The 19,306-nt window shown below is 46.6% G+C and overlaps 1 protein-coding gene across 3 annotated transcripts in view; it reads right to left on the bottom strand.

Moving 5' to 3' along the window:
- Window positions 1-1,374: 1,374 nt before the first annotated feature.
- Window positions 1,375-19,306, bottom strand: part of BMS1 (BMS1 ribosome biogenesis factor) — a 30,817-nt gene continuing 12,885 nt past the window's right edge. For 2 of the 3 annotated variants that reach the window (XM_032959013.2, XM_032959012.2), the window contains exons 10-23: window positions 18,200-19,122; window positions 17,807-17,908; window positions 15,950-16,173; window positions 14,679-14,760; window positions 14,157-14,230; window positions 12,145-12,372; window positions 10,999-11,187; window positions 6,390-6,570; window positions 5,153-5,211; window positions 4,893-5,015; window positions 4,218-4,365; window positions 3,771-3,946; window positions 3,127-3,288; window positions 1,375-2,329 (exon numbers count right to left, since the gene is read on the bottom strand). In XM_032959013.2, coding sequence (XP_032814904.2) covers window positions 2,108-2,329; window positions 3,127-3,288; window positions 3,771-3,946; window positions 4,218-4,365; window positions 4,893-5,015; window positions 5,153-5,211; window positions 6,390-6,570; window positions 10,999-11,187; window positions 12,145-12,372; window positions 14,157-14,230; window positions 14,679-14,760; window positions 15,950-16,173; window positions 17,807-17,908; window positions 18,200-19,122 — 2,893 coding nt within the window. In that variant the 3' untranslated portion in view covers window positions 1,375-2,107. The remainder of the gene's footprint in view (window positions 2,330-3,126; window positions 3,289-3,770; window positions 3,947-4,217; window positions 4,366-4,892; window positions 5,016-5,152; window positions 5,212-6,389; window positions 6,571-10,998; window positions 11,188-12,144; window positions 12,373-14,156; window positions 14,231-14,678; window positions 14,761-15,949; window positions 16,174-17,806; window positions 17,909-18,199; window positions 19,123-19,306) is intronic. The other variant, XM_076068727.1, reaches the window with a different exon arrangement.

Below are 19,306 nucleotides of genomic sequence, written 5' to 3'. Positions count from 1 at the left end.
TTTATTTGTCTTTATTGATTGGTATCCATATATTTGCACAACGATGTTGTGTTAAGCGCTGCGTGTTTGTATATATTTTATTTAAACATGTATGATCATGTATGATGAGTGGGCACTTTTCAAGTGGGAATGATTACCTTCATTGTGCTGGAAATAAAGTTTGCTGTGTTTTTTGTTACAAAATAGCCAAAATTAGTGTGTATATATTTTGCAACATTTTAACATGGAAATTGTCTTGATTGCAGCATTATAAAAATGACCGCATTCATTCTAAATGTTTATTACTTCGTGCATAAATTATTGTGAAAATAACTAAGAGGTTTTCAACTCCATGACCCATTTTTTTTATTGTATTTCAAGAAAATGTAGCCTGTTACGTTTTCTTAGTTTATCCATGAAAGCGAGAACATTTCTGATGGTGCCAAGCTTTTCTATGACATTTGTGGGCATTCCTTCGGGCGGAATGTGGACTTCTGAAGTGGTGCCGGTTTTTTCTTAAATACAGCCGCCTGGTTGATACAAGCTCAGCTTTTTACGTTTAGTTTGTTGTCCTTCCCCCGCACCCCTGATTAGCAGTTGACTACGTACTGCGCGAAAGAAGTTCAACATGCCGACAGTACATACGGGAGTTGCACAGAAGAAACGCTACACCCCAAGTCACACCGTTTGCTCAAAATCTTGGACAAGACATTTCCCTTGTATCGCCCTCAAACCATGCCTTTTGAGTGCCTGTGACTCCGCAAGTGCATTCAGTGGGATAGGTCAAAGTGGATGAAGACCCTGTCTGAAAATTGTGACGTTACTGGATGGCTTCATGCTCCTTGGGGGTCACTATTCTGCATGCATCGCTCGACAACTCACATCACTGGTATATGCCAACAGAAAACGCCTCTCACTAGTCATACGGAGATTTGAGCTTTTCTCGAAAAGTTCCACCAGTGAAAAGCTGTCACCTGCAATAGATGCATTCCCAGAACATGTAGAGAGTAAACTAACACATTCCTGCGGAGGGAGCTGGTAGGAACGTTGGGTTGCTCGGTCAATGGCCAGGGTCAACGGCGGCACGTGGTGTATTCCGCAAATATGCCCGACTGTGAGGGCGGGCACAAGCCGGCGTGAGTAGGTTACACGTTGAGTTTTATAAGGGCACCATGGGGTGACCAGCCCCTCCCCACCCAGCCCCACCCCTAATGGTGTTCAGTTATTCGTGATTTTCGGAAGTAATTCTGCAGCTTTCTCAGGATATTTCAGCTGGCCAGGCCAGGCCTTCCTCCTCCATATTAGTCCAGCTAGCCGAGGTTTAACTATTTTGCTTCACACCGTATTCTAATATCTCAAATGTCAACGTGCAGCACAACACAACCACGCACACAGTATAGACAGAATATTTTATTGAACTCGCCAAAGCACATGTATGCAACATGGAGCGCTTATTTATAAAAATGGATTGGCCGAGTAGAATCGAGTGCATTCAGTCTACAAACTCAAGCCTTGCGCAATATTAACATAACTCTGACCACAGACCTTTTAACAAAAATGTAAAAGATCACACATTTCCAAAAAATGCAAACATTTGACAAAAACGTAACTGCATCCCACGGTCCGGCAATGGTGAGTGCGGTGAGCTGGGTTCCATTTGTTTTCGGGGTTTAGAAAGTCTTCCCCCACTTGCAAATAACAATCGACTTAGTTCAGGATAGCAATCTGATTCAAAAAGCAATTATTTTGTTACATGGTAGTGAATGTAGATGTTGGGAGTGGTAGAGGGGGGGGGCACACGAATCCCTTACATAAAAATATAAGAATAGATGATTACACTGGAAAATGAATGCACATATCAGGAGCAAACAAAACCATTGAATGTATGCTCCTTAAACCTCTAATTAGTTTGGTAGAGCCAGACTACTTGGAACAAGCGCAACGAATGCAGCCGTCTCCAGTCCTGCACAGGGCCACCTCCAAACAGGGAGGCATGTATTTGGAGGGTGCCATGGGAAACCTTTCCCCATCGTGCCTCTCCCAACCCCCCACCCCCCCCCCACCATGTCGCCAGCACAGTTACAAGCTGTCCCACCGTCCAGTGGTGCCGCGGAGTTCGTGGTCACCGCTAGCGGCGCGGGCCCGAGAGACTCGACTTCTGCTGCTTGCGCTCCTTCTGTCCGATGGTGCGGAAGACGCGCTTCTTCACCTCCTTGATCCTCTGCATCTTCGCCTCGTCCTCCTTCTGACGGCGTCGCTGGTACTCGCCTTTCTTCTGCAGCGCCTGCTCCTTCTGCCTGCGCACCTTCTGGTTCCTGATGGTGCCCAGCGACTGCAGGAGCGCGGCGATCTGCGGTCATCAATGCAGACGTGGGTCAATCGGGGGTGGAAACTCTGGCGCCGTCAGCCCGGCACAAACAAAGTGCGGGCCACGCACGCGCATACGGGTTGAGCCAAAGTGTCTCGCACTCAACAACAGCCGCCGTTTTACATTAACCGACAATGATGCCGCGATGGCACTTGCGCGAGGCTCGGGGCACTGAGGCCTCATGAGTGTTAAAAGGTTTGCTGGAAAGAGGTCACATGACAGAACCGTGGCTTTATGGATTACTAACAGCCATTGAGATAAACCACAGAATTGCAGGTACCCAGCATGCATCCAAACAGAGGCATCTTATAAATGGCCCAAAACTTCACCACACCCCTTTTTTCATGGTTGCCAAGCACAGGCCTAAAGGCCTACAAAATTGTTCAAAAACTAAAATTGCAAATGATGAGTGCAGAAGATGAGTCGCACTTCTTGGATTGGCCTCGGTTACAGGAAATTGGGAAAATTTGACATGGAGAGTTGCAGAGTGAAGCAGTGTGAAGAGAATATGAAGACAAATTTGCATCCAGTATTTTAGTTGAACAGTGGGGAAGTAGTCAATTTGGGACGGAGTCATCCTTGGGAATGGCGTAGGGTTTCAGACGTTAATTTAATGAAAACGACTGTGGTAGCAGCGATGAGAGGGAGGCAAGGAGGTGACCGAACGACAGTGCGGGAGTGACTGCGGTGAATCCGAGTGCAGAAGCAAGCAACCAAACATCATAGCAATGGCTTCCATCCGAAGGGCAGCGGTGGACTCCGTTAGACGAGGCACGCACCTTGCGCTCCATGGGCTCCCGGACGACAGCAGGACGCACACGGTCGCGCGGGACGCGGCTCGCGGCCTCCGTCAGCTTGGGCTTGGACTTGAAGGGCAGTGCCTTCTGCAGCTCACGGGGGATTACCAGCGGGTTGAACACCCGTGGCTTCCTCTCCACGGGCTGCACGCAGGGAATGCATGGGGCACACGCACACGCACACACGGGCCGCAAGCAAAACAGGTTAGCATCCACACACAAACCATTGGGACAAGTCATATAGGCCAACGCCGACGCTGTTATCTATGGATGGAAATTCAACCCACGTAAGCCGGGGTTGATAGCACTGTGGTTCATTCCACTGCATGTGGTTATCAGTTAGTGGAATGCACGCAAAGGTAACGACCTCCATGGAGTCTAACTAGACTTAGGACAAGAACTGTCGGTCAGCACCTATTTAGGCCATGGTCGTCTCTCCAGTGTTCATGTCTGGCACACACACACACACACACTGCACAAGGCACTTTGTTTAAGGGTAGGTAATTGAACCCCCTTTGCTGGGTTTGTAGTGCACTGTATTAACGACCGCAACCCATAGAGCTGCACCACAACAACATGCGTGCAAGCACACACATTCATAGAGAGAGGGGTGGGTGGGGGACGACCTTGTAGATTGAGTCCTGGTTGTGCACCAGCGGCACACCCAGGTCCTTGCGCAGCTGCCCCAGCGTGCGCATGCCCGTCCAGGAGGAGCGCTCCTCCGTGAGCTTCAGCAGCGTCGTCACGGGGTTGTAGAGCTTGGGCACCTCCACAGGGCACCACGTGCGCACAAACACGATGTCTGCGAGCGCACACATGTACGTTCGCAATGGTGAACTTCTTTCGCAGCATACGTAGCCAACATTTACAAAAAAAAAAACATCGCTTTCCCTGTGCAAGCACTAAACTTGTGGGCATTACCTATGCTCATTGTGTTTTTTTATAATATAAAATAAACGTTTTGGGATGGAGCGATTGATCATGGCTCCGTGAGAAGTTCATCCACGGGCTGTGCCAAATCTGCAGTGGCGATGAAATGAGGGGGGTGGGGAGACAGGAAGGGGTACGCGTACCACTCATGAGCAGGCGGTCCTCAAACGTGGCGCGGAAGGCTCCCTCGGGCGACTTGATGGCCTTCTTGATCTGCCCGCGGACCCCGCTCACGGTGCGCAGCGCCGCTCCCTCAAAGCGCGCCACCTCCAGTGCCGAGCTGAACATGTCCTGTACTCGTACACACGCACACGCCGAGAAAGACGAACAACCACCCGCATCGCCATGCAGTTAGGACAAATGCGTCTGTGTATGCTGGCATGGCACGCAATAGCGCAGTGTGGCCAGAACCAAGCCGCCATCATCCTCCCAGCATCGATGGTTGCACGCCTTGCCGTGTACTCGTTTAAAGTCGAGTCGACCTATGGCAATCCTGGGACAAGTTCAGATAATCGTCAGTGATCTTGAAAGAGCATGAATCAAACTAAGGTCGCCAGGTTCATATTACAAGCGTGGTAACCACGACGCTACCGCCCCCCCAGAAACACTTTCACAATTATCACGGCAATAGTGTGCAATTTTTCCGAGACCATCAAACTTGTATGCACCAATGTTTATCACAGACAGCAACCCAGCGCTTTAAAGTAAGGACCACAGCAGTGCTGGCTCATTGCCTTGACAAGAACATTAGTTACACGACACCCCTATACACAGTGAGAGTAATTAACATAATTTGACGGTTGCCATGCCAGTCATACCTTGATGAAAGTTGTATTCTTGTAGATCTTGAAGGGGCATCCCGTGAGCTTCAACTTCTTCACGATCTTCACAGACTTGTCCAGGTCAAGCACGGAGCCCGTCGCCGCAATCCGGAAGTCCGGCTGAGAAGATCCGCAGTACAGAAAGAAACAAATGTGCAGACTCGGTCAACCCCATCGGAATTTTCCCCTCTCTCCGCCCAACTCGGTTTTCCTCCATTCATCTGGATATGGCTTTAGTAAATGTAAACAATACTTACAGAGGAACCAGCCACCGACTGCACAGCCAGGAATCCGGATCCCTGCGTCGTGATAGGTCCTGGAAAAGGAACAAAAAAATATTAAGTACATATGATTGTTGCGGGTGATATATAATCTGCTCCTCCTTATGTACTGTGCCAGCAAACAATGTCCTTTGTCAACGACCTCACATTGAGTGGCTTCAATCATCACATTTCCTTCCTCAGCCTCTAGCACCACCATATCTCCTGTACCTAGTTCAAGTGCAGGATTAAGACCAGCCTTTTCTCCCCTGCCTCTGACCGTCTCTTCTGGAGGAAGTATCTTCAACTGTACTTTCTATAACCATCCTCTTCTATCTTTGCCCACCTCGACCCCCTCCCCCCACGCCCTATTGTTTATAGTGTCTTGAGATTCAGCCACATTTACACACATTTACACACTCTTTGTCAACGACCTCACATTGAGTGGCTTCAATCATCACATTTCCTTCCTCAGCCTCTAGCACCACCATATCTCCTGTACCTAGTTCAAGTGCAGGATTAAGACCAGCCTTTTCTCCCCTGCCTCTGACCGTCTCTTCTGGAGGAAGTATCTTCAACTGCACCTTCTATAACCATCCTCTTCTATCTTTGTCCACCTCGACCCCCTCCCCCCACGCCCTATTGTTTATAGTGTCTTGAGATTCAGCCACATTTACACACTGTTCTGTACTAATTGTGAACACATCCAATTATGCTCAAGCATTCAAAGCACATGCACACACACAGTAAGAATCTCCTCCGCAGCTGCTAATGAGACTGGTTATTTGCAATGAGTACAAATGTCAATGCTGTCATCATCAAGTATGACAGTACAATGTCGCATATCTGACTTTCTGAGGACTGTGTACAGGTGAATTTGTGAAAAGTTTGAAACACAAATAGCTTCCCGGACAAAAATAAAACGCAAAGGCCTATAAACGTGCCGAAAATGTTTCGCCGTGCATTATAAAAAAAAAATGACGTGCTAGAGATTTAAGAATAAACAAATGCGTGGTGACAAGTTCGGATTTGTGAACACCAATACAAAACGAGTGACACCGTGTAGAAGTACCACACTGGATTTCTGACAGGTAAACCAATCACGGCCGATGCAGGACAGTCGGATATGCGACATTGTACTGTCCCCCGCTCACAACGTGCGAAGGCGTAAAAAAAAAAACGCTCGCAGCTTGACCAGCGGCAGATTCACCCCCCCCCATATGTGTCCACTCACCCCAGATGGCCGCGTGGCAGTGCATGTGATGCGGCGTGTACTTGAGCAGACGGTGCCGGCCATTGTGGTCCTCGATGTAGTACATGGGCACCGTCTGGAATCGCCGCCAGCCAAGCGAGAACACGAGCGGGTCGCGCGTCTTCAGGATGCGCTTGTACCAGCGGTGCTTCTTCACCCTCATCTGCGACACAAGAGATCAACGCGGGCGGGGCGTCGTCTGAACGCGAACGCAGAGCAAATACGTATTTCATGTGGGCGCGCGCGTATATATTTACGTAAGTTGAGTCCCTTATCAATCCATTGCTGGGTGAAGAACTCGCCGTGCCTTTCGGTCATGTTGAGGTCTGTTTGACCATACTTTGGGGTGTAAACAGCAGTTAAAATGGATAAGCCGACAATGTTTCCTTCATTGATCCATCTTTGTATAAAATATTTTAGATATAAGACTAATTTTTTTGTCTGTCTGTATGTCTGTCTGTGTACGCAACTTGCAACGGATTTAACTCGCAAACTGTGGGGTTTACGTTTTTAATAAGTACCCAGATGCCACGCAATAAGACCGGGGGTGAGCCAGCGCTGTTCGTATTTCACATCCGTCAACTTTAAAGTAGTCAAATTAACTATTTTGTACTATTTATTATATTGATACGCTTAGCGCGTGCCAAAGCACACATCTGTGCATGCGCGAAACGCTGACCCGTGATTCCTATAGCAACGCACACACGCGATCGGTGGGGGGAGGGGGGGAATTCTCATTCGCGTTAAAAATAAAAATACACAACGCTGAGGTAAATTATTCAAAGTGTGATGTCCTCTTCTCAACCCACCCCAATGTGTGCACTTACTACTATAGGGTCGGTAGATACTATTATAGCCCTTAGATACTATTATTGTAAAGCGGGCGGGGGGGATGGTGGGGGGGGGGGGTAGCAGCCCAGCCCCAGCCTGAAAAGGTGCCACATCGGCCTGCTAGCCAATGAAGGCGAGGCCAGGGGTTCTGCACGGGACTAGGCCTCACCACTACACTCTGTGAAGTTAGTACTATTATAGAGTTGATATATACTATTATAGAGATACGACTATAGAATCGGTAGATACTAATGTAAAGTTGGGAGATACTACTGCAGAGTCGGTAAATGCTACTGTAGAGTCAGTAGATACTACTGTAGAGTTAGTAGATACTACTACGGTCAGTAAATACTGCTAGTCAGTAGATACTGATATAGAGTCAGCAGATACTGCTATAGATTCTGTAGATACTACTGTAGAGTCAGTAGACACTACTATACAGTCAGTAGCTACTACTGTGCTCAGTAGATACTGCTAGTCAGTAGCTACTACTGTGCTCAGTAGATACTGCTAGTCAGTAGCTACTACTGTGCGCAGTAGATACTGCTAGTCAGTAGCTACTACTGTGCTCAGTAGATACTGCTAGTCAGTAGATACTACTATAGAGTCAACAGATACTACTATAGAGTCAACAGATACTACTATAGAGTCAGATACTACTGTAGATGCACTAGATACTACTCTATTGTCTGTAGGGTGTGTAGGTATAAATGCCTACGCGGGGGTAAAAACATTTTTTGAGGGGGAGGTCGACAATTTTCGGAAACCTTTCAGATCAACTATTTACCCCCTACTTTCTATAATTTTTGGACTTCTGCAAGCCTCTTATAATTGTGTTGACGGACAAATGGACCAACAGAACACCAGGCAATCACAATGGCTTAGTATTTGTGTATGTATATGTTATGTTTTTAAGATAAGTTTTTGAAATATATTTTCCCCCCGGGCAACGCCGGGTACTTCCTGCTAGGAAAAGTGTATTTAAAGTGTATTTTCCACAACCCATCGTCCCCACAGCCTTCTGGGAGGGTATAATTTCATCAGCATTGATACAGTACCAACTCTGGTGCAGAAGAGTTAGACCGATTAAATTAATACTGTTGTGTTGCTGGATGTTGTTGGCGAGAGCACGCCAAATACACCACGGGCCCCTCAAGTCAATTTGTGAATTCAAATAATGTCCAGCCCTTTGTCAAACCACTGCTGGAAGGCTTCCCTGAAAACACGTCAGCTATGGCAGTTGTGTGACTAAACTTTACCACTCTGGTCAGTGCAGACTGGTGAAGGAGGCCCAGGATGAGTTCTGATATCACTCGCCGCTGATGTTAGACGTGACGGAAATGGACCACGGCTCACCAAATTTATATCACCGTGCACCAACCACTGCACCGCAGCTCCACCTCAACTGTTCAGTATCCGCTGATAATTATGGAAGCGATTCCAAATGTGAATATTTCCACATGTACTTGTGTATATAAAGCTTCTAATTGGCATGAGATATTGTTAATGTGCTCTAGAGTAGAGGGGACTGCTGCTCACTCGATGGATGCGATGCAACAGCTCTGACATTCTATTGTTCTTTCGGTAAAGTCACGTAGATAGAAAAATAATAATAAAATAATAATAATTAAATAAAGTGGATAAAAAATAATAAAATATCACGACAAACAAGTCTTGTCCACCTCCACCGTCAGCAGTGTGGGTGTGTGAAGCGAGGTGCAATGCTTTGATTGGTGTAGACCTACTGCCGGTGTCGGAGCCCTCTCCTACATTAACATTAGCTGCCCCGCCCATCTCTAAACCTTTATAAACAGCTCTTTGATTGGTGTAGACCTACTGCTGGTGTCGGAGACATCTCCTACATTAACATTAGCTGCCCCGCCCAGCTCTAAACCTTTATAAACAGCTCTTTGATTGGTGTAGACCTACTGCTGGTGTCGGAGACGTCTCCTGCATTAACATTAGCTGCCCCGCCCAGCTCTAATCCTTTATACACAGCTTGCCCTCAGAGGCTAACCTCCCTGTTCCTGATGATGACCGTTTGTGTTGCGATCAAAACGTCGTGATATTTTATTATTTTTTATTAACTTTATTTTCATTTTAATTATTTTTTTATAGTTATTATTTTTATATCTATGTGACTTTACCGAAAGAGCTATAGAATATGAATTCCTGCAGTCACGAAAATTTTAAGTCAAATTTTTTTACAGCTCTGATGTTAACCATGTAAAATTCATGAAAATAGGGTTTTTCCCCTTTTTTTTGGCAACAAAACAGGTGTTAAGTTGTTCAACACCAAACCTTTTACAAGGAATCATGTCTGCATGAACCATAATACTTGTGGTCAGAATGCAAACAAAAAAAACACTGATAATATATGCATTGTCCTTGAAACTGATTGGTCCACACCAGAGACAGCTTTCTTTTGAGCCTCGTCTCAAACGGTGTTAGACCAGAGGACGCCAAAAGGCGTACAGCTCAAAGACAATGCAGACTAATTAGAGCTCGGGGTCAAGCAGCTACATCATGGGACCTCCTGTGCCAGTACCAAAATATGAAACTAGGCTTTTCCCCTTTTTTTCTGGCAACAAAAAAGTGTTAAGTTGTTAAACACCAAACTGAAACCTTTTACAAGGAATCATGTCTGCATTAACTGCAATACTTGTGGTCGGAATGTAGAATTGAATTCAGTGGTAAATAACATATTTGTTTAGAACTTTAAAAAATATACAAATAAAATAAATGTAATATTAAAATTAGAGGATTTGCATTTGCGTCATTGTTTTGGTTACCCCCCCCCCCCCCAAATGATATCTTGTATTAAAAGCAAACAAGATAACACAGCAAAACGAAACATCCTGTACAAATACCTAACCAGAGAGCAAACAGATAAGCGACTACCATATCTGCATTGAATGAGTAAAGGGACCGAAGCAATATTCTTGAATGTTCGACAAGTTCAGCTCTTGACAGAGATGTTTTAATGTCTGGATGTGTCCGGGTCTGGGTTTCAAAAGCATGGCATTAGGAGGCGTTGAAGAAGCTTGGTTTTAATTTTGGATACCCTTGTCACCCCAGCAATTGAGCTCCTCATACCAACTGAACTCTGCTTCACAGAACCCATTGATCGATGCTCCAATTCACTCTAATCACTAGGTTGCTGGCTGCTTCATTATTTATAGGCCTTTGGGGCTGATGCGCAACTGCGATAAAAAAATCACTCTTGATATAATCCAAAATAACTGATGTCAGCATTCACCCCGAGACTAATGTGGCACTTTGAAGGATATTTAGCCAATCATGTGGAGTTTCAAAATCAACCAAATCTGTTCTCATTTTAACAAACCTCATTGCAGGTGTCCCCTCGCTTTGTGCGGTAGTAGATGCATTCAAAAAAGGGCGCACAAAGCGAAACCGCACGAGACAGCTGCATGCCAAGTGGCACACGCAGGACACGCACAATGTTGTCCCACGTCTTACCGCTTTACCTCGTTGGAATTTAAATCGCAAACAGATAATTTTGGGTAGAAATAGGTTAGACACATGCACGCAAAATCGCACAAACTGAACCCCGCCTAAAGCGAGAAAAACCTGCATATGAAACAAAACACCGCACACCAAGCTACAATGATTAACCGCCTTGGTCCCATGGCTATTAGGATCAACATTTACCATAGGTTAAAACATCACCGACTTGCCATTAACTTTGATCGTAGAGAGATAATGAACCAGAACACTGACGCAATCACATTTTGTTTACCTGCACGAAGCCGACATTTCCTTCACCGGCGCCAAGGCCGCCAAGGATGATGGGATATCTGGAGTCCAGGTTTGCGATGAACTCACAGGGCATGCTGGAAACCTCAACGCGGAGGTACATGCCAGGGCGGAATCCCTCGTAGAGCACACGTGCCTCCTCGCTCACGTCCTCAAATTCTCCCCTGTTCAGCTGCCGACCGACACAGCAAGCAGTTGTTTAAGATCAGTGTCCTCAAAGTCTACTCGCGACCTTCCTCTCCCATCATTTACCCCAGTCAGGGGAACCCTTCCCGTACGAGGGGCCGAACAGGCCTTTGGAATACTGCTGGCGAGCCCCATGTGAACGCACGCCTGAGTCGCTGCCGTCAATGCATGAGGCCCCTTGCATAATGGAAATAACCGAGTGCACTTCATTAAGAACAGTGTCGTCGGGTCGAAAATATTCCTCCCTAGAGCCTGCGTATGGCCAAGATCGTTAGTGATCAAAAAAATCAGGCTGTTTCAAAGTAGTAGGCCTCATGAGGGTGCAGGCTGGACTAGAAAGGTTCCCCCAGGCCTTGATTAATGGTAAACTGGGAGCAGAACCCAGGTCAATGACATTACAACAGTGTGTATGTTAATCATACAAGACAGCCAAATGGGGACCACTATACTGTTCTGATAAGACCTAATGAGGATTAAACCGGTCCACATCTGTCTATAACTGCATTTGTGCTCAAGTCAATTGGTCACAGATGCTCAAATTCATTTTTATGGTGAACTAAGAGAAGAGGCCCACAATGCACTTCTTCACAATGATGGTTGCTGCATATGTACAAAGGCACAGTGCTTTTTACACATTTTTGCATGTTGTTTGAAACTCGGGGCTGTAAGGTGGCCAGAATATGGCAGTACGTTGATGTATTTAAATCCATGTGGCACAGCTTTTTATCTGCCCCTCACACGCAATCAGTAATGGAATTGGCCCACCACTCCCAATGCAGATGTATACACGTATATTGAACTTATTTCGCACCGTACATAGCCAAATGCGCTAATCGGAGATCCCTCCTGACAAAGAATCGGGGGGGAAAACACGGTGATCTTTTCCCAAATAAAGAACACCATACTTAATTTGCACCGGCCACGAGCGAGGGGCCCCCCTCACCTGTGCCTGCTTGTCCATTTCCGCCTTAAGGTCGTCGAAATACGTCTCTCCGCCTTCGTCGTACTGCGAGTCGAACATCTCCTTCAGCTTGCGCTTCTTCTCCAAACGCTTCCCCCGCAGGTCGCCCTCCTCCTCCTCCTCCTGCCCCTTCTCCTTGCCCTCGCCCTCGCTGTCATCATCGTTGGCGCCGTCTTCTCCGTCGTCCGAGCTGCCCGCCTCGGCTCCCTCCTGCCTCGCAGAACCCATTGAAAGTTGACGATTTGTCACCATCGTCCGATATGTAATGGCGCGCGTGCCTCCCGTGCAATGAGTCTCAATGCATCCCACCATTAACTATACGCTCACCTAGATACAGTAGAACGCGGGCAAAAAAAAAATCCCATGGATTTTTTGAGGATTATGTTCGACTTCGTTTTGAGATTTACCCAAGACTCGCATGAGTGTCATCGGCAAAGACATTTAATTCTGGGTGATTTAAGTTTAGTCCAACATAACTGCACCTGCACATCTCGATAAATGGAAAATCAAAGATGAGTCGGTGCCATTGTGGCCATGCAAACAAAACTATGGCCTATATAGCAAACCACTGTAGAGTTTGCACTCCAACTGAGAAATAGCAAAACTGCATCAACTTTCCCGAAGCCCTCTCATGACTGGCAGAGCTTGACATTAGTATTCAGCTCCTGAACATGTTGCCAAGTTCAAAAATAGAATAGAATATCCTTGCGGCCATATATCCTTGCTGTACATGTTACAGGCTCGTCCATGACCTAATACACGACATTTGATGTCTTGTGACATAAAAGGTCTCAATAATAAGTCACCCTTTTTGAGCAAAATACACATTATGGTCTGTACGGGTATTCCAGATCCAACCACTAGAGGAGTGTGGAGTACCGTATTTTCCCGCATATAACCCGCAGATGCATATACCCCGCAAAAATAGCGTTTTGTGTAAAACTAATTTCAGATAGCCCACACCTCCATATACCCCGCATGCATTCATATCTATAACGTTGTTACCGTAGCTTAATTCCATCATATTAACACGAAGTTTACATTTGTAATACATTCCACTATCAATTGTTAACATTAAAATCATAACGTGCACAAAGAAAACAAACTTACCGGAAACGAGTGAACTTAAAACAGTAAACAAGTAACAAAAGTAAATATCCAATAAATAAGTAACATAACTGGTAGATAAGTACAGTTTTAGCACTGGTAGACTGCGCACTGCGCAGACAATAGCGGCACTACGGTAACGCCGTTGTCTCGCCCCCCCCTCCACCTCTCTATCCTCCCAGCTCTCCCGTCGCCGGTAAACAAAGTGCGCCCAGTCGTTTCATTGTACAAACAATTCGAATAATTTAAAACCTTGATAACATGTGCAATTTTAGCGCGAGTGGTTTATTCAGCAGTGCCTTAGTCAAAGGTAAGTGTTGCATAGTGGATAGTCCTACCATGAAAAAAATTAATGAGTTATGACATGTCACACGTGTAAAATATTTTTGAGATAGCCTGCACCTCCATATACACTGCAGGGTATTGTTTTTTTGTAAAAAGTGGTATACCCCACGGGTTATATGCGAGAAAATACGGCACTTTAGGGCTGCTTCCTCAGGGTTAATAAATGACGTGGTGATCCCAAAAACCAAATATACGAAGTTCCAGCCCGAACAAGAAAAGTCCAGATTTAAGAAATCCTTTACAGTTTTAAACATTTGAGATTAGGCTTCAAGTATAACATGTAAAAAAACAGTATGCTATTTCGTGGTGCGTATTACTTTCAGGGGAAGAAAAACGATCGCAGAACCTCTCACAAAGAGGTCCTTTTGACGAAAATGCAATGAAAATATTTATAAAAGTCGTCAATCGTATATTTAGGTTTATTATTCCCAAAACTGAACAAGTAACCACAGTTAACTACTGTCTGTTAGTGCCACAAGACCAATAATTTAATTAAAGACAATGCATAATAAATACAATTAAATAAACGGCAAATTACTTACAGCGCCAGCTGAATCTTTCTTCCCATGAATAATCGTTCCAGCTTCAAGGTCCTCAAAGTCACCATAAAGGGCATCTTCAAAACAAAACAGAGTTAAAAAGTTGGCTCAAGTTGATGAAGCATATACAAAAAACAAACTTTCCCCGTGGAATTGCACCAACAACTTGTAAAGTAGTGCAGTAAACACAACATCATCATCAGTCGTGATCAATCCACTGCTGGATGAAGGCCTCTCTCTCCAAGCGGTTGCCATCTCGCGGTGCCATCGTGCAACAAAAGTCCACAGACCACTTCTGCACGTGCCGAGGTCGCCACTCCCACATCCCCACGGTGGCCGTCCTCTCGCACGCCAAGCGTGGATCAGGCACGTGGATCAGGCACGTGGATCAGGCACGTGGATCAGGCACGTGGATCAGGCACGTGGATCAGGCACATGGATCAGGCACGTGGATCAGGCACGTGGATCAGGCACGTGGATCAGGCACGTGGATCAGGCACGAGGTTTGACGCGGGCACCCCTTACCGTCTTGCTCCAGAAGCGTTTTCGCATCCTTGTGAGCCTCCCACTTTCCCGTCACGAAGCAGTCCTTGATGCTCTCCACCATCTGGGGCGAGGGGACACGCACGCAGGGTGCGGGTTCGCAGTCACAACGTGGAGCGAGCGTGCTGTGCCTTCACGCCTATCAACATCTCCGGTCCTACCTAGGCCTCAACAATAAACATGAAACGCAATAATAATTCAGATTGATAAGGCACCCTCAAACAATGGATCTCGGAGAGAGCCGTGCAAATAAAAGGAAGAAAATGAGAACCGGGGGGAAAAAAAAAACCATTAGAGACCAGATAGAGAACTAGAGGGAGGAGGTGGCTTTAAACAGGTGGTGAGGTCTTCAGCCAGGGATTTAAAAGTCTGGATCCATTGACTGCGATGGAGACAACTCTGCTTGCACCTGACCTTACTACTGTGGAGGCATTTCTACTGATGGGCATGTAAGAAACAATGCGTCGATTTACGGATGAAATATTTTTGTCTGCCACTATAATTCTGCTATTGGGGAATGTCACGAGGCAAAGCATGCACTTGGAAATCTCGCAGAGCAATGCATTCTCCCCGTGTGCTATAGAGAATGACCTGCAGAAGCAAATTCCTCACAACCTCTTCCGAAGTGTCTTCAAATAATGTTTTACACCCACGCACTGGGGAGTGAAATACAAAACTAGAATGTGATGCCGTTTTGAAAAGTTATTGCTGAATGGGCTGAGTCCACCAACTCACTTTGATTTGAGAACTTGGTATAATCACAGGCGACTGAATGGATTTGTACCCAGGGGCTCAGCGCTCTGCCCCACTGGGCCACCTCCCTCAAGCCCTGGGTGACGAATTGTTACCATGCCTAATTATGACTGATAAACACACACCTGAACTTACTACCGACCATGGGTTTTGGCCTCACCAACATAATAATCACCTGATCTTACAATCGAACACAGCACAGACCTGAGTGTCGAGGCACATCTGGCCGTCCCCTACATGGGCATACACACAAGCTAAAACCAAACCATTATAATACATTTGATCGATTTGTTACTCTGTACATCCGGTACATTCCAGCTCGTTGCAGGGCAAGTGAGGTGCGGCACCCAGCCTGAACTCGCTGACCCCGCCCATACTGGACATCTGCGAAAGAGCTTCATAGCTCATTGAATTCCTCCTTCAGTCTAAGATTCTGATTCTTACTCTGGAGCCGACACCTGGCCGCACACATAACCCCTCCGTGGGCCGCCCCCGCTCACCTCGTCGAGGTCCCAGTCTTGCAGGTTCTCCGGCGGGTACCGCGTCGAGTCGATGTCGTCGAGCCGCCCTCGTGCCGTGCGCTCGGTGCGATCCGCCACGCTCACGCGGAACAGCCCTCCCAGCTCGCCCCCGCCGGACTCCACGTCACCGCGACCATCCTCTCCCTCCTCCGCCTCTACTTCTGCCTCATCATTCGTCGGTGCGAAGGGCAAGCACGTCACTGCTGTCACCCCCGGATATAGCCATCGACGGCACCATCGCGGCCAGGCGGCGGCGCCAACCAAAACAACGAGAGCAGCCATTTATTTTTGAAATCGGTCAAGAAAAACTCAATATTTCAAGAACCGCAACGCACGTGAATACGAGACGGCGGTCCTCAATAAATAACGTCACGAAACAGTTCTTAATGAATCGCTCGCCGCTCCGGAGCCATAAGGGGTTGCCCGATCCCTGCCAGTGGTAAAATCGACTTCCATAGTCAGGGGTCGGCTACCAAAACAACAAGTAATTTTTTTTTTATTTCAACAGCCACAATGCAGTCTTTAAAGAGCCAGCACATGTTAGCCGTGGCCAGGAATCGAACCCGATTAATTTAGATCGTCACAATAATCAGGCCCGGAGTCACATTAATGATGCTCATAAGCACCACGGGCGTTATCGGCATCATACCTCGTCCTTCTATAGCACCACTTGTAATCAGAGTAATATTGTTAAGCACAATCGCAACCATCCACATGGAAGTTGTCACTGTCGTTCATCAAATCACCGTCAATGCCCGATTTTGTGACCACTATGCAAGAAATTATCCCACCCCCACCCCCCACCAAGTGAATCAATGAATTGTCAGAAAGCTGGGCTACGACTCCATCCAACAATCATTTCCTTTTGTTCTTGCCTTGACCATCTCATTTATATTTTACTTTCTATTTTTGCCCAGTTTGTAGGTTGCATTTGTTTTATTAATCTACATGTCATAGTAACATATATTAAAAACTCACATCCTTCGATAACATTCATGTTCTATGAAGAGCCATTGCCCAAAGTGTCACCAATTATCTCCTTTCAAGGAAGCACAAATTGATTAATGTTTCGAGTTGTTTTTGTTAATTGATCATGAGCGCCTCTGCCAATGGAGCAACACCTAATAATGTGCATAAAAAAAGTTCATTTACAGCACTAATGTAAATTCTCTGCAAGATGAAGGGTAGTTTTGGGGGTTATTTTTTTTTACCATTCCTGGTTGTAAGGGTGGTTTGCCCATGGGCAATTCAGACATCATGAGTCACCAACATTGTCCAGAGCCAGGAGGCGGGTCGCGCAGTTCATACCGCAGTGCGCTAACCATTGAACCACCGCTCCGCCGAGCGGTAGGCCAGCATATGCATATACTTTGCTCAAGCGATAAATAGGTCGATTTCCACAGGCGTCATGCAATGCATCCACCGTGATCTTAAGAATAACTTTGAATCTGCAGCTTGACACCTCGTTTACACGTGCCTTAAGACCATCGTGACTGTCCACGGCACAACAGCAGACGTCCCTACCGCCCCCCCCCGCTCACCGTTTAAACCGTCGAGTGAACTCCGGTCGTCTTCGCAGCAGCGGATTTTGGCTAGCCATCGAACAAAGACGGTCACCGCATCGCGCGCTTTCAGATGCGCTTCTGCGGCCATCTGGAATGCTCTTCCGTCCGATATTAGGAAGCCACTGGAGCCACACTTTAAATCTCAACTGAAAACGACTTTCTTTGTAACTGCATTTTGTGTTGTTTCTTGTCCTCCCGACTGGCACCTCCGATTTAGCACAGTTGGCTACGTACGGTGCGAAAGAAGTTTAACATCCAGTACTATACATACCGTTCCCGTAGACGAGTTTCTGCAGATTCCCTGTTGCCCTGCGCCTCCGCACAAATGCCTCAGCAGCCTTCTTCACCAGGTCCTGCTTCCACATGACAGCGCCTGCACAAACACACAGCATGCGGCAACGGTAACCTGTTTGCTTCGATCAATTTTATCCCAATCGTGCCACCAGTGTAACACGAGACGAAGCAACTATTTTAATCTCTCAAGGGCAGTGCAAACCTGTAAGAGAATGGCCCATAGAAGCGGATATCACAGAGCTACCACTGCGATACCCTCAAGTGTAAAGCAGAGGGAAAAACTTTCCTGCCCACCCTGCACATTATAATATTGTTCGTTGCACGAATCGTTGGCTATTATCACGACCGTCGTGTGTGCGAACATGCATACCTTCCGTTTCCCTGTCCGCGTCCTCAGTTTCCACAAACATATCCTCGCTTTTCAACATCTTCTCGATGGCATTGTCATCACTGTCCTCACTGCCATCATCATCATCTTCTTCTTCACCACCCTCATCATCGCCACCGCTACTGCTTTGGTCACGTGAAGCGTTGCCCGAGTCCATGGGAGCTCTTTTTGAGTTTTTTTCCTGTTTACTCTTGGCAATCATCTTTGTTGCTTCATCACCGTCATCATCGTCATCATCTTCGTCGTCATCGCTTTCATCACCGCTGCTTTCATTACCATCTCGGTCTTCAATGGAGTCTCCCAAACCTTCAGAAACATGTCCATTCGATTTTTTTTGGCATTCAAAATCGGAGACTTCACCTCCTGACTTATCTTCATCACTTTCCTCATCGCTCTCATCTTCGTTATCGATATCATCATCACTGCTACCATCTTCATTGACAGCCTCATCATCATCATCATCGTCGTCACCATCTCTATCGAGGGAAGGCTGCCCTTGCTCCTTGTTCTTCTTGTTGCTCACCACCCGTGGCTCCTCTTCAACGTCTTCGTCTGTGGAAGCCGCCGTCTCCTCCTTTGTCAAGACTGAACTTTTCCTCGACCTTTTCGCCGGACTCAACATGGGACCTACACGGCCAAGGGGCTTTTTCTTTGGACTTTTCATATATTCCTCTTTCTCATCTTCATCATCATCACCATCATCACCATCATCGTCATCATCATCTCCCGAGTCCTCCTTTTCATCCGCTTCTCCTTCACTGTCATGCTCTTCACTGTCGTCATCATCATCATCACCATCATCATCTTCAGCGCCAGCGTCACCACTTTGAGAACTGAACACAGCCCGGCGTCTCACCCGACCCGTCCCAGGATCCGTCACGCGCTCTTCCACGGGGGAATCCGACCTGCAGCATGGTTACAATTGTTATTGAGTCTTTAACAGCAGCGATCTAATTTGTCAACACATAAACCTCAAGACAACTGCGATGGCTATAAACACGCGAGAGCACATTGCACAATCCAAAAACAACACCTGAACACCATGGCCATTTCATAAATGGCTGGCAACGTAACCTTAACAGACGATTC

Source organism: Petromyzon marinus, chromosome 22, assembly GCF_048934315.1.
Source record: "Petromyzon marinus isolate PM22_M1 ecotype Great Lakes invasive population chromosome 22, UKy_Petmar_22M1.pri1.0, whole genome shotgun sequence".
Lineage (NCBI taxonomy): Eukaryota > Metazoa > Chordata > Hyperoartia > Petromyzontiformes > Petromyzontidae > Petromyzon > Petromyzon marinus.
The sequence above is the reverse complement of the archived record's forward strand: the minus strand, read 5'-3'. Positions and strand labels throughout refer to the sequence as shown.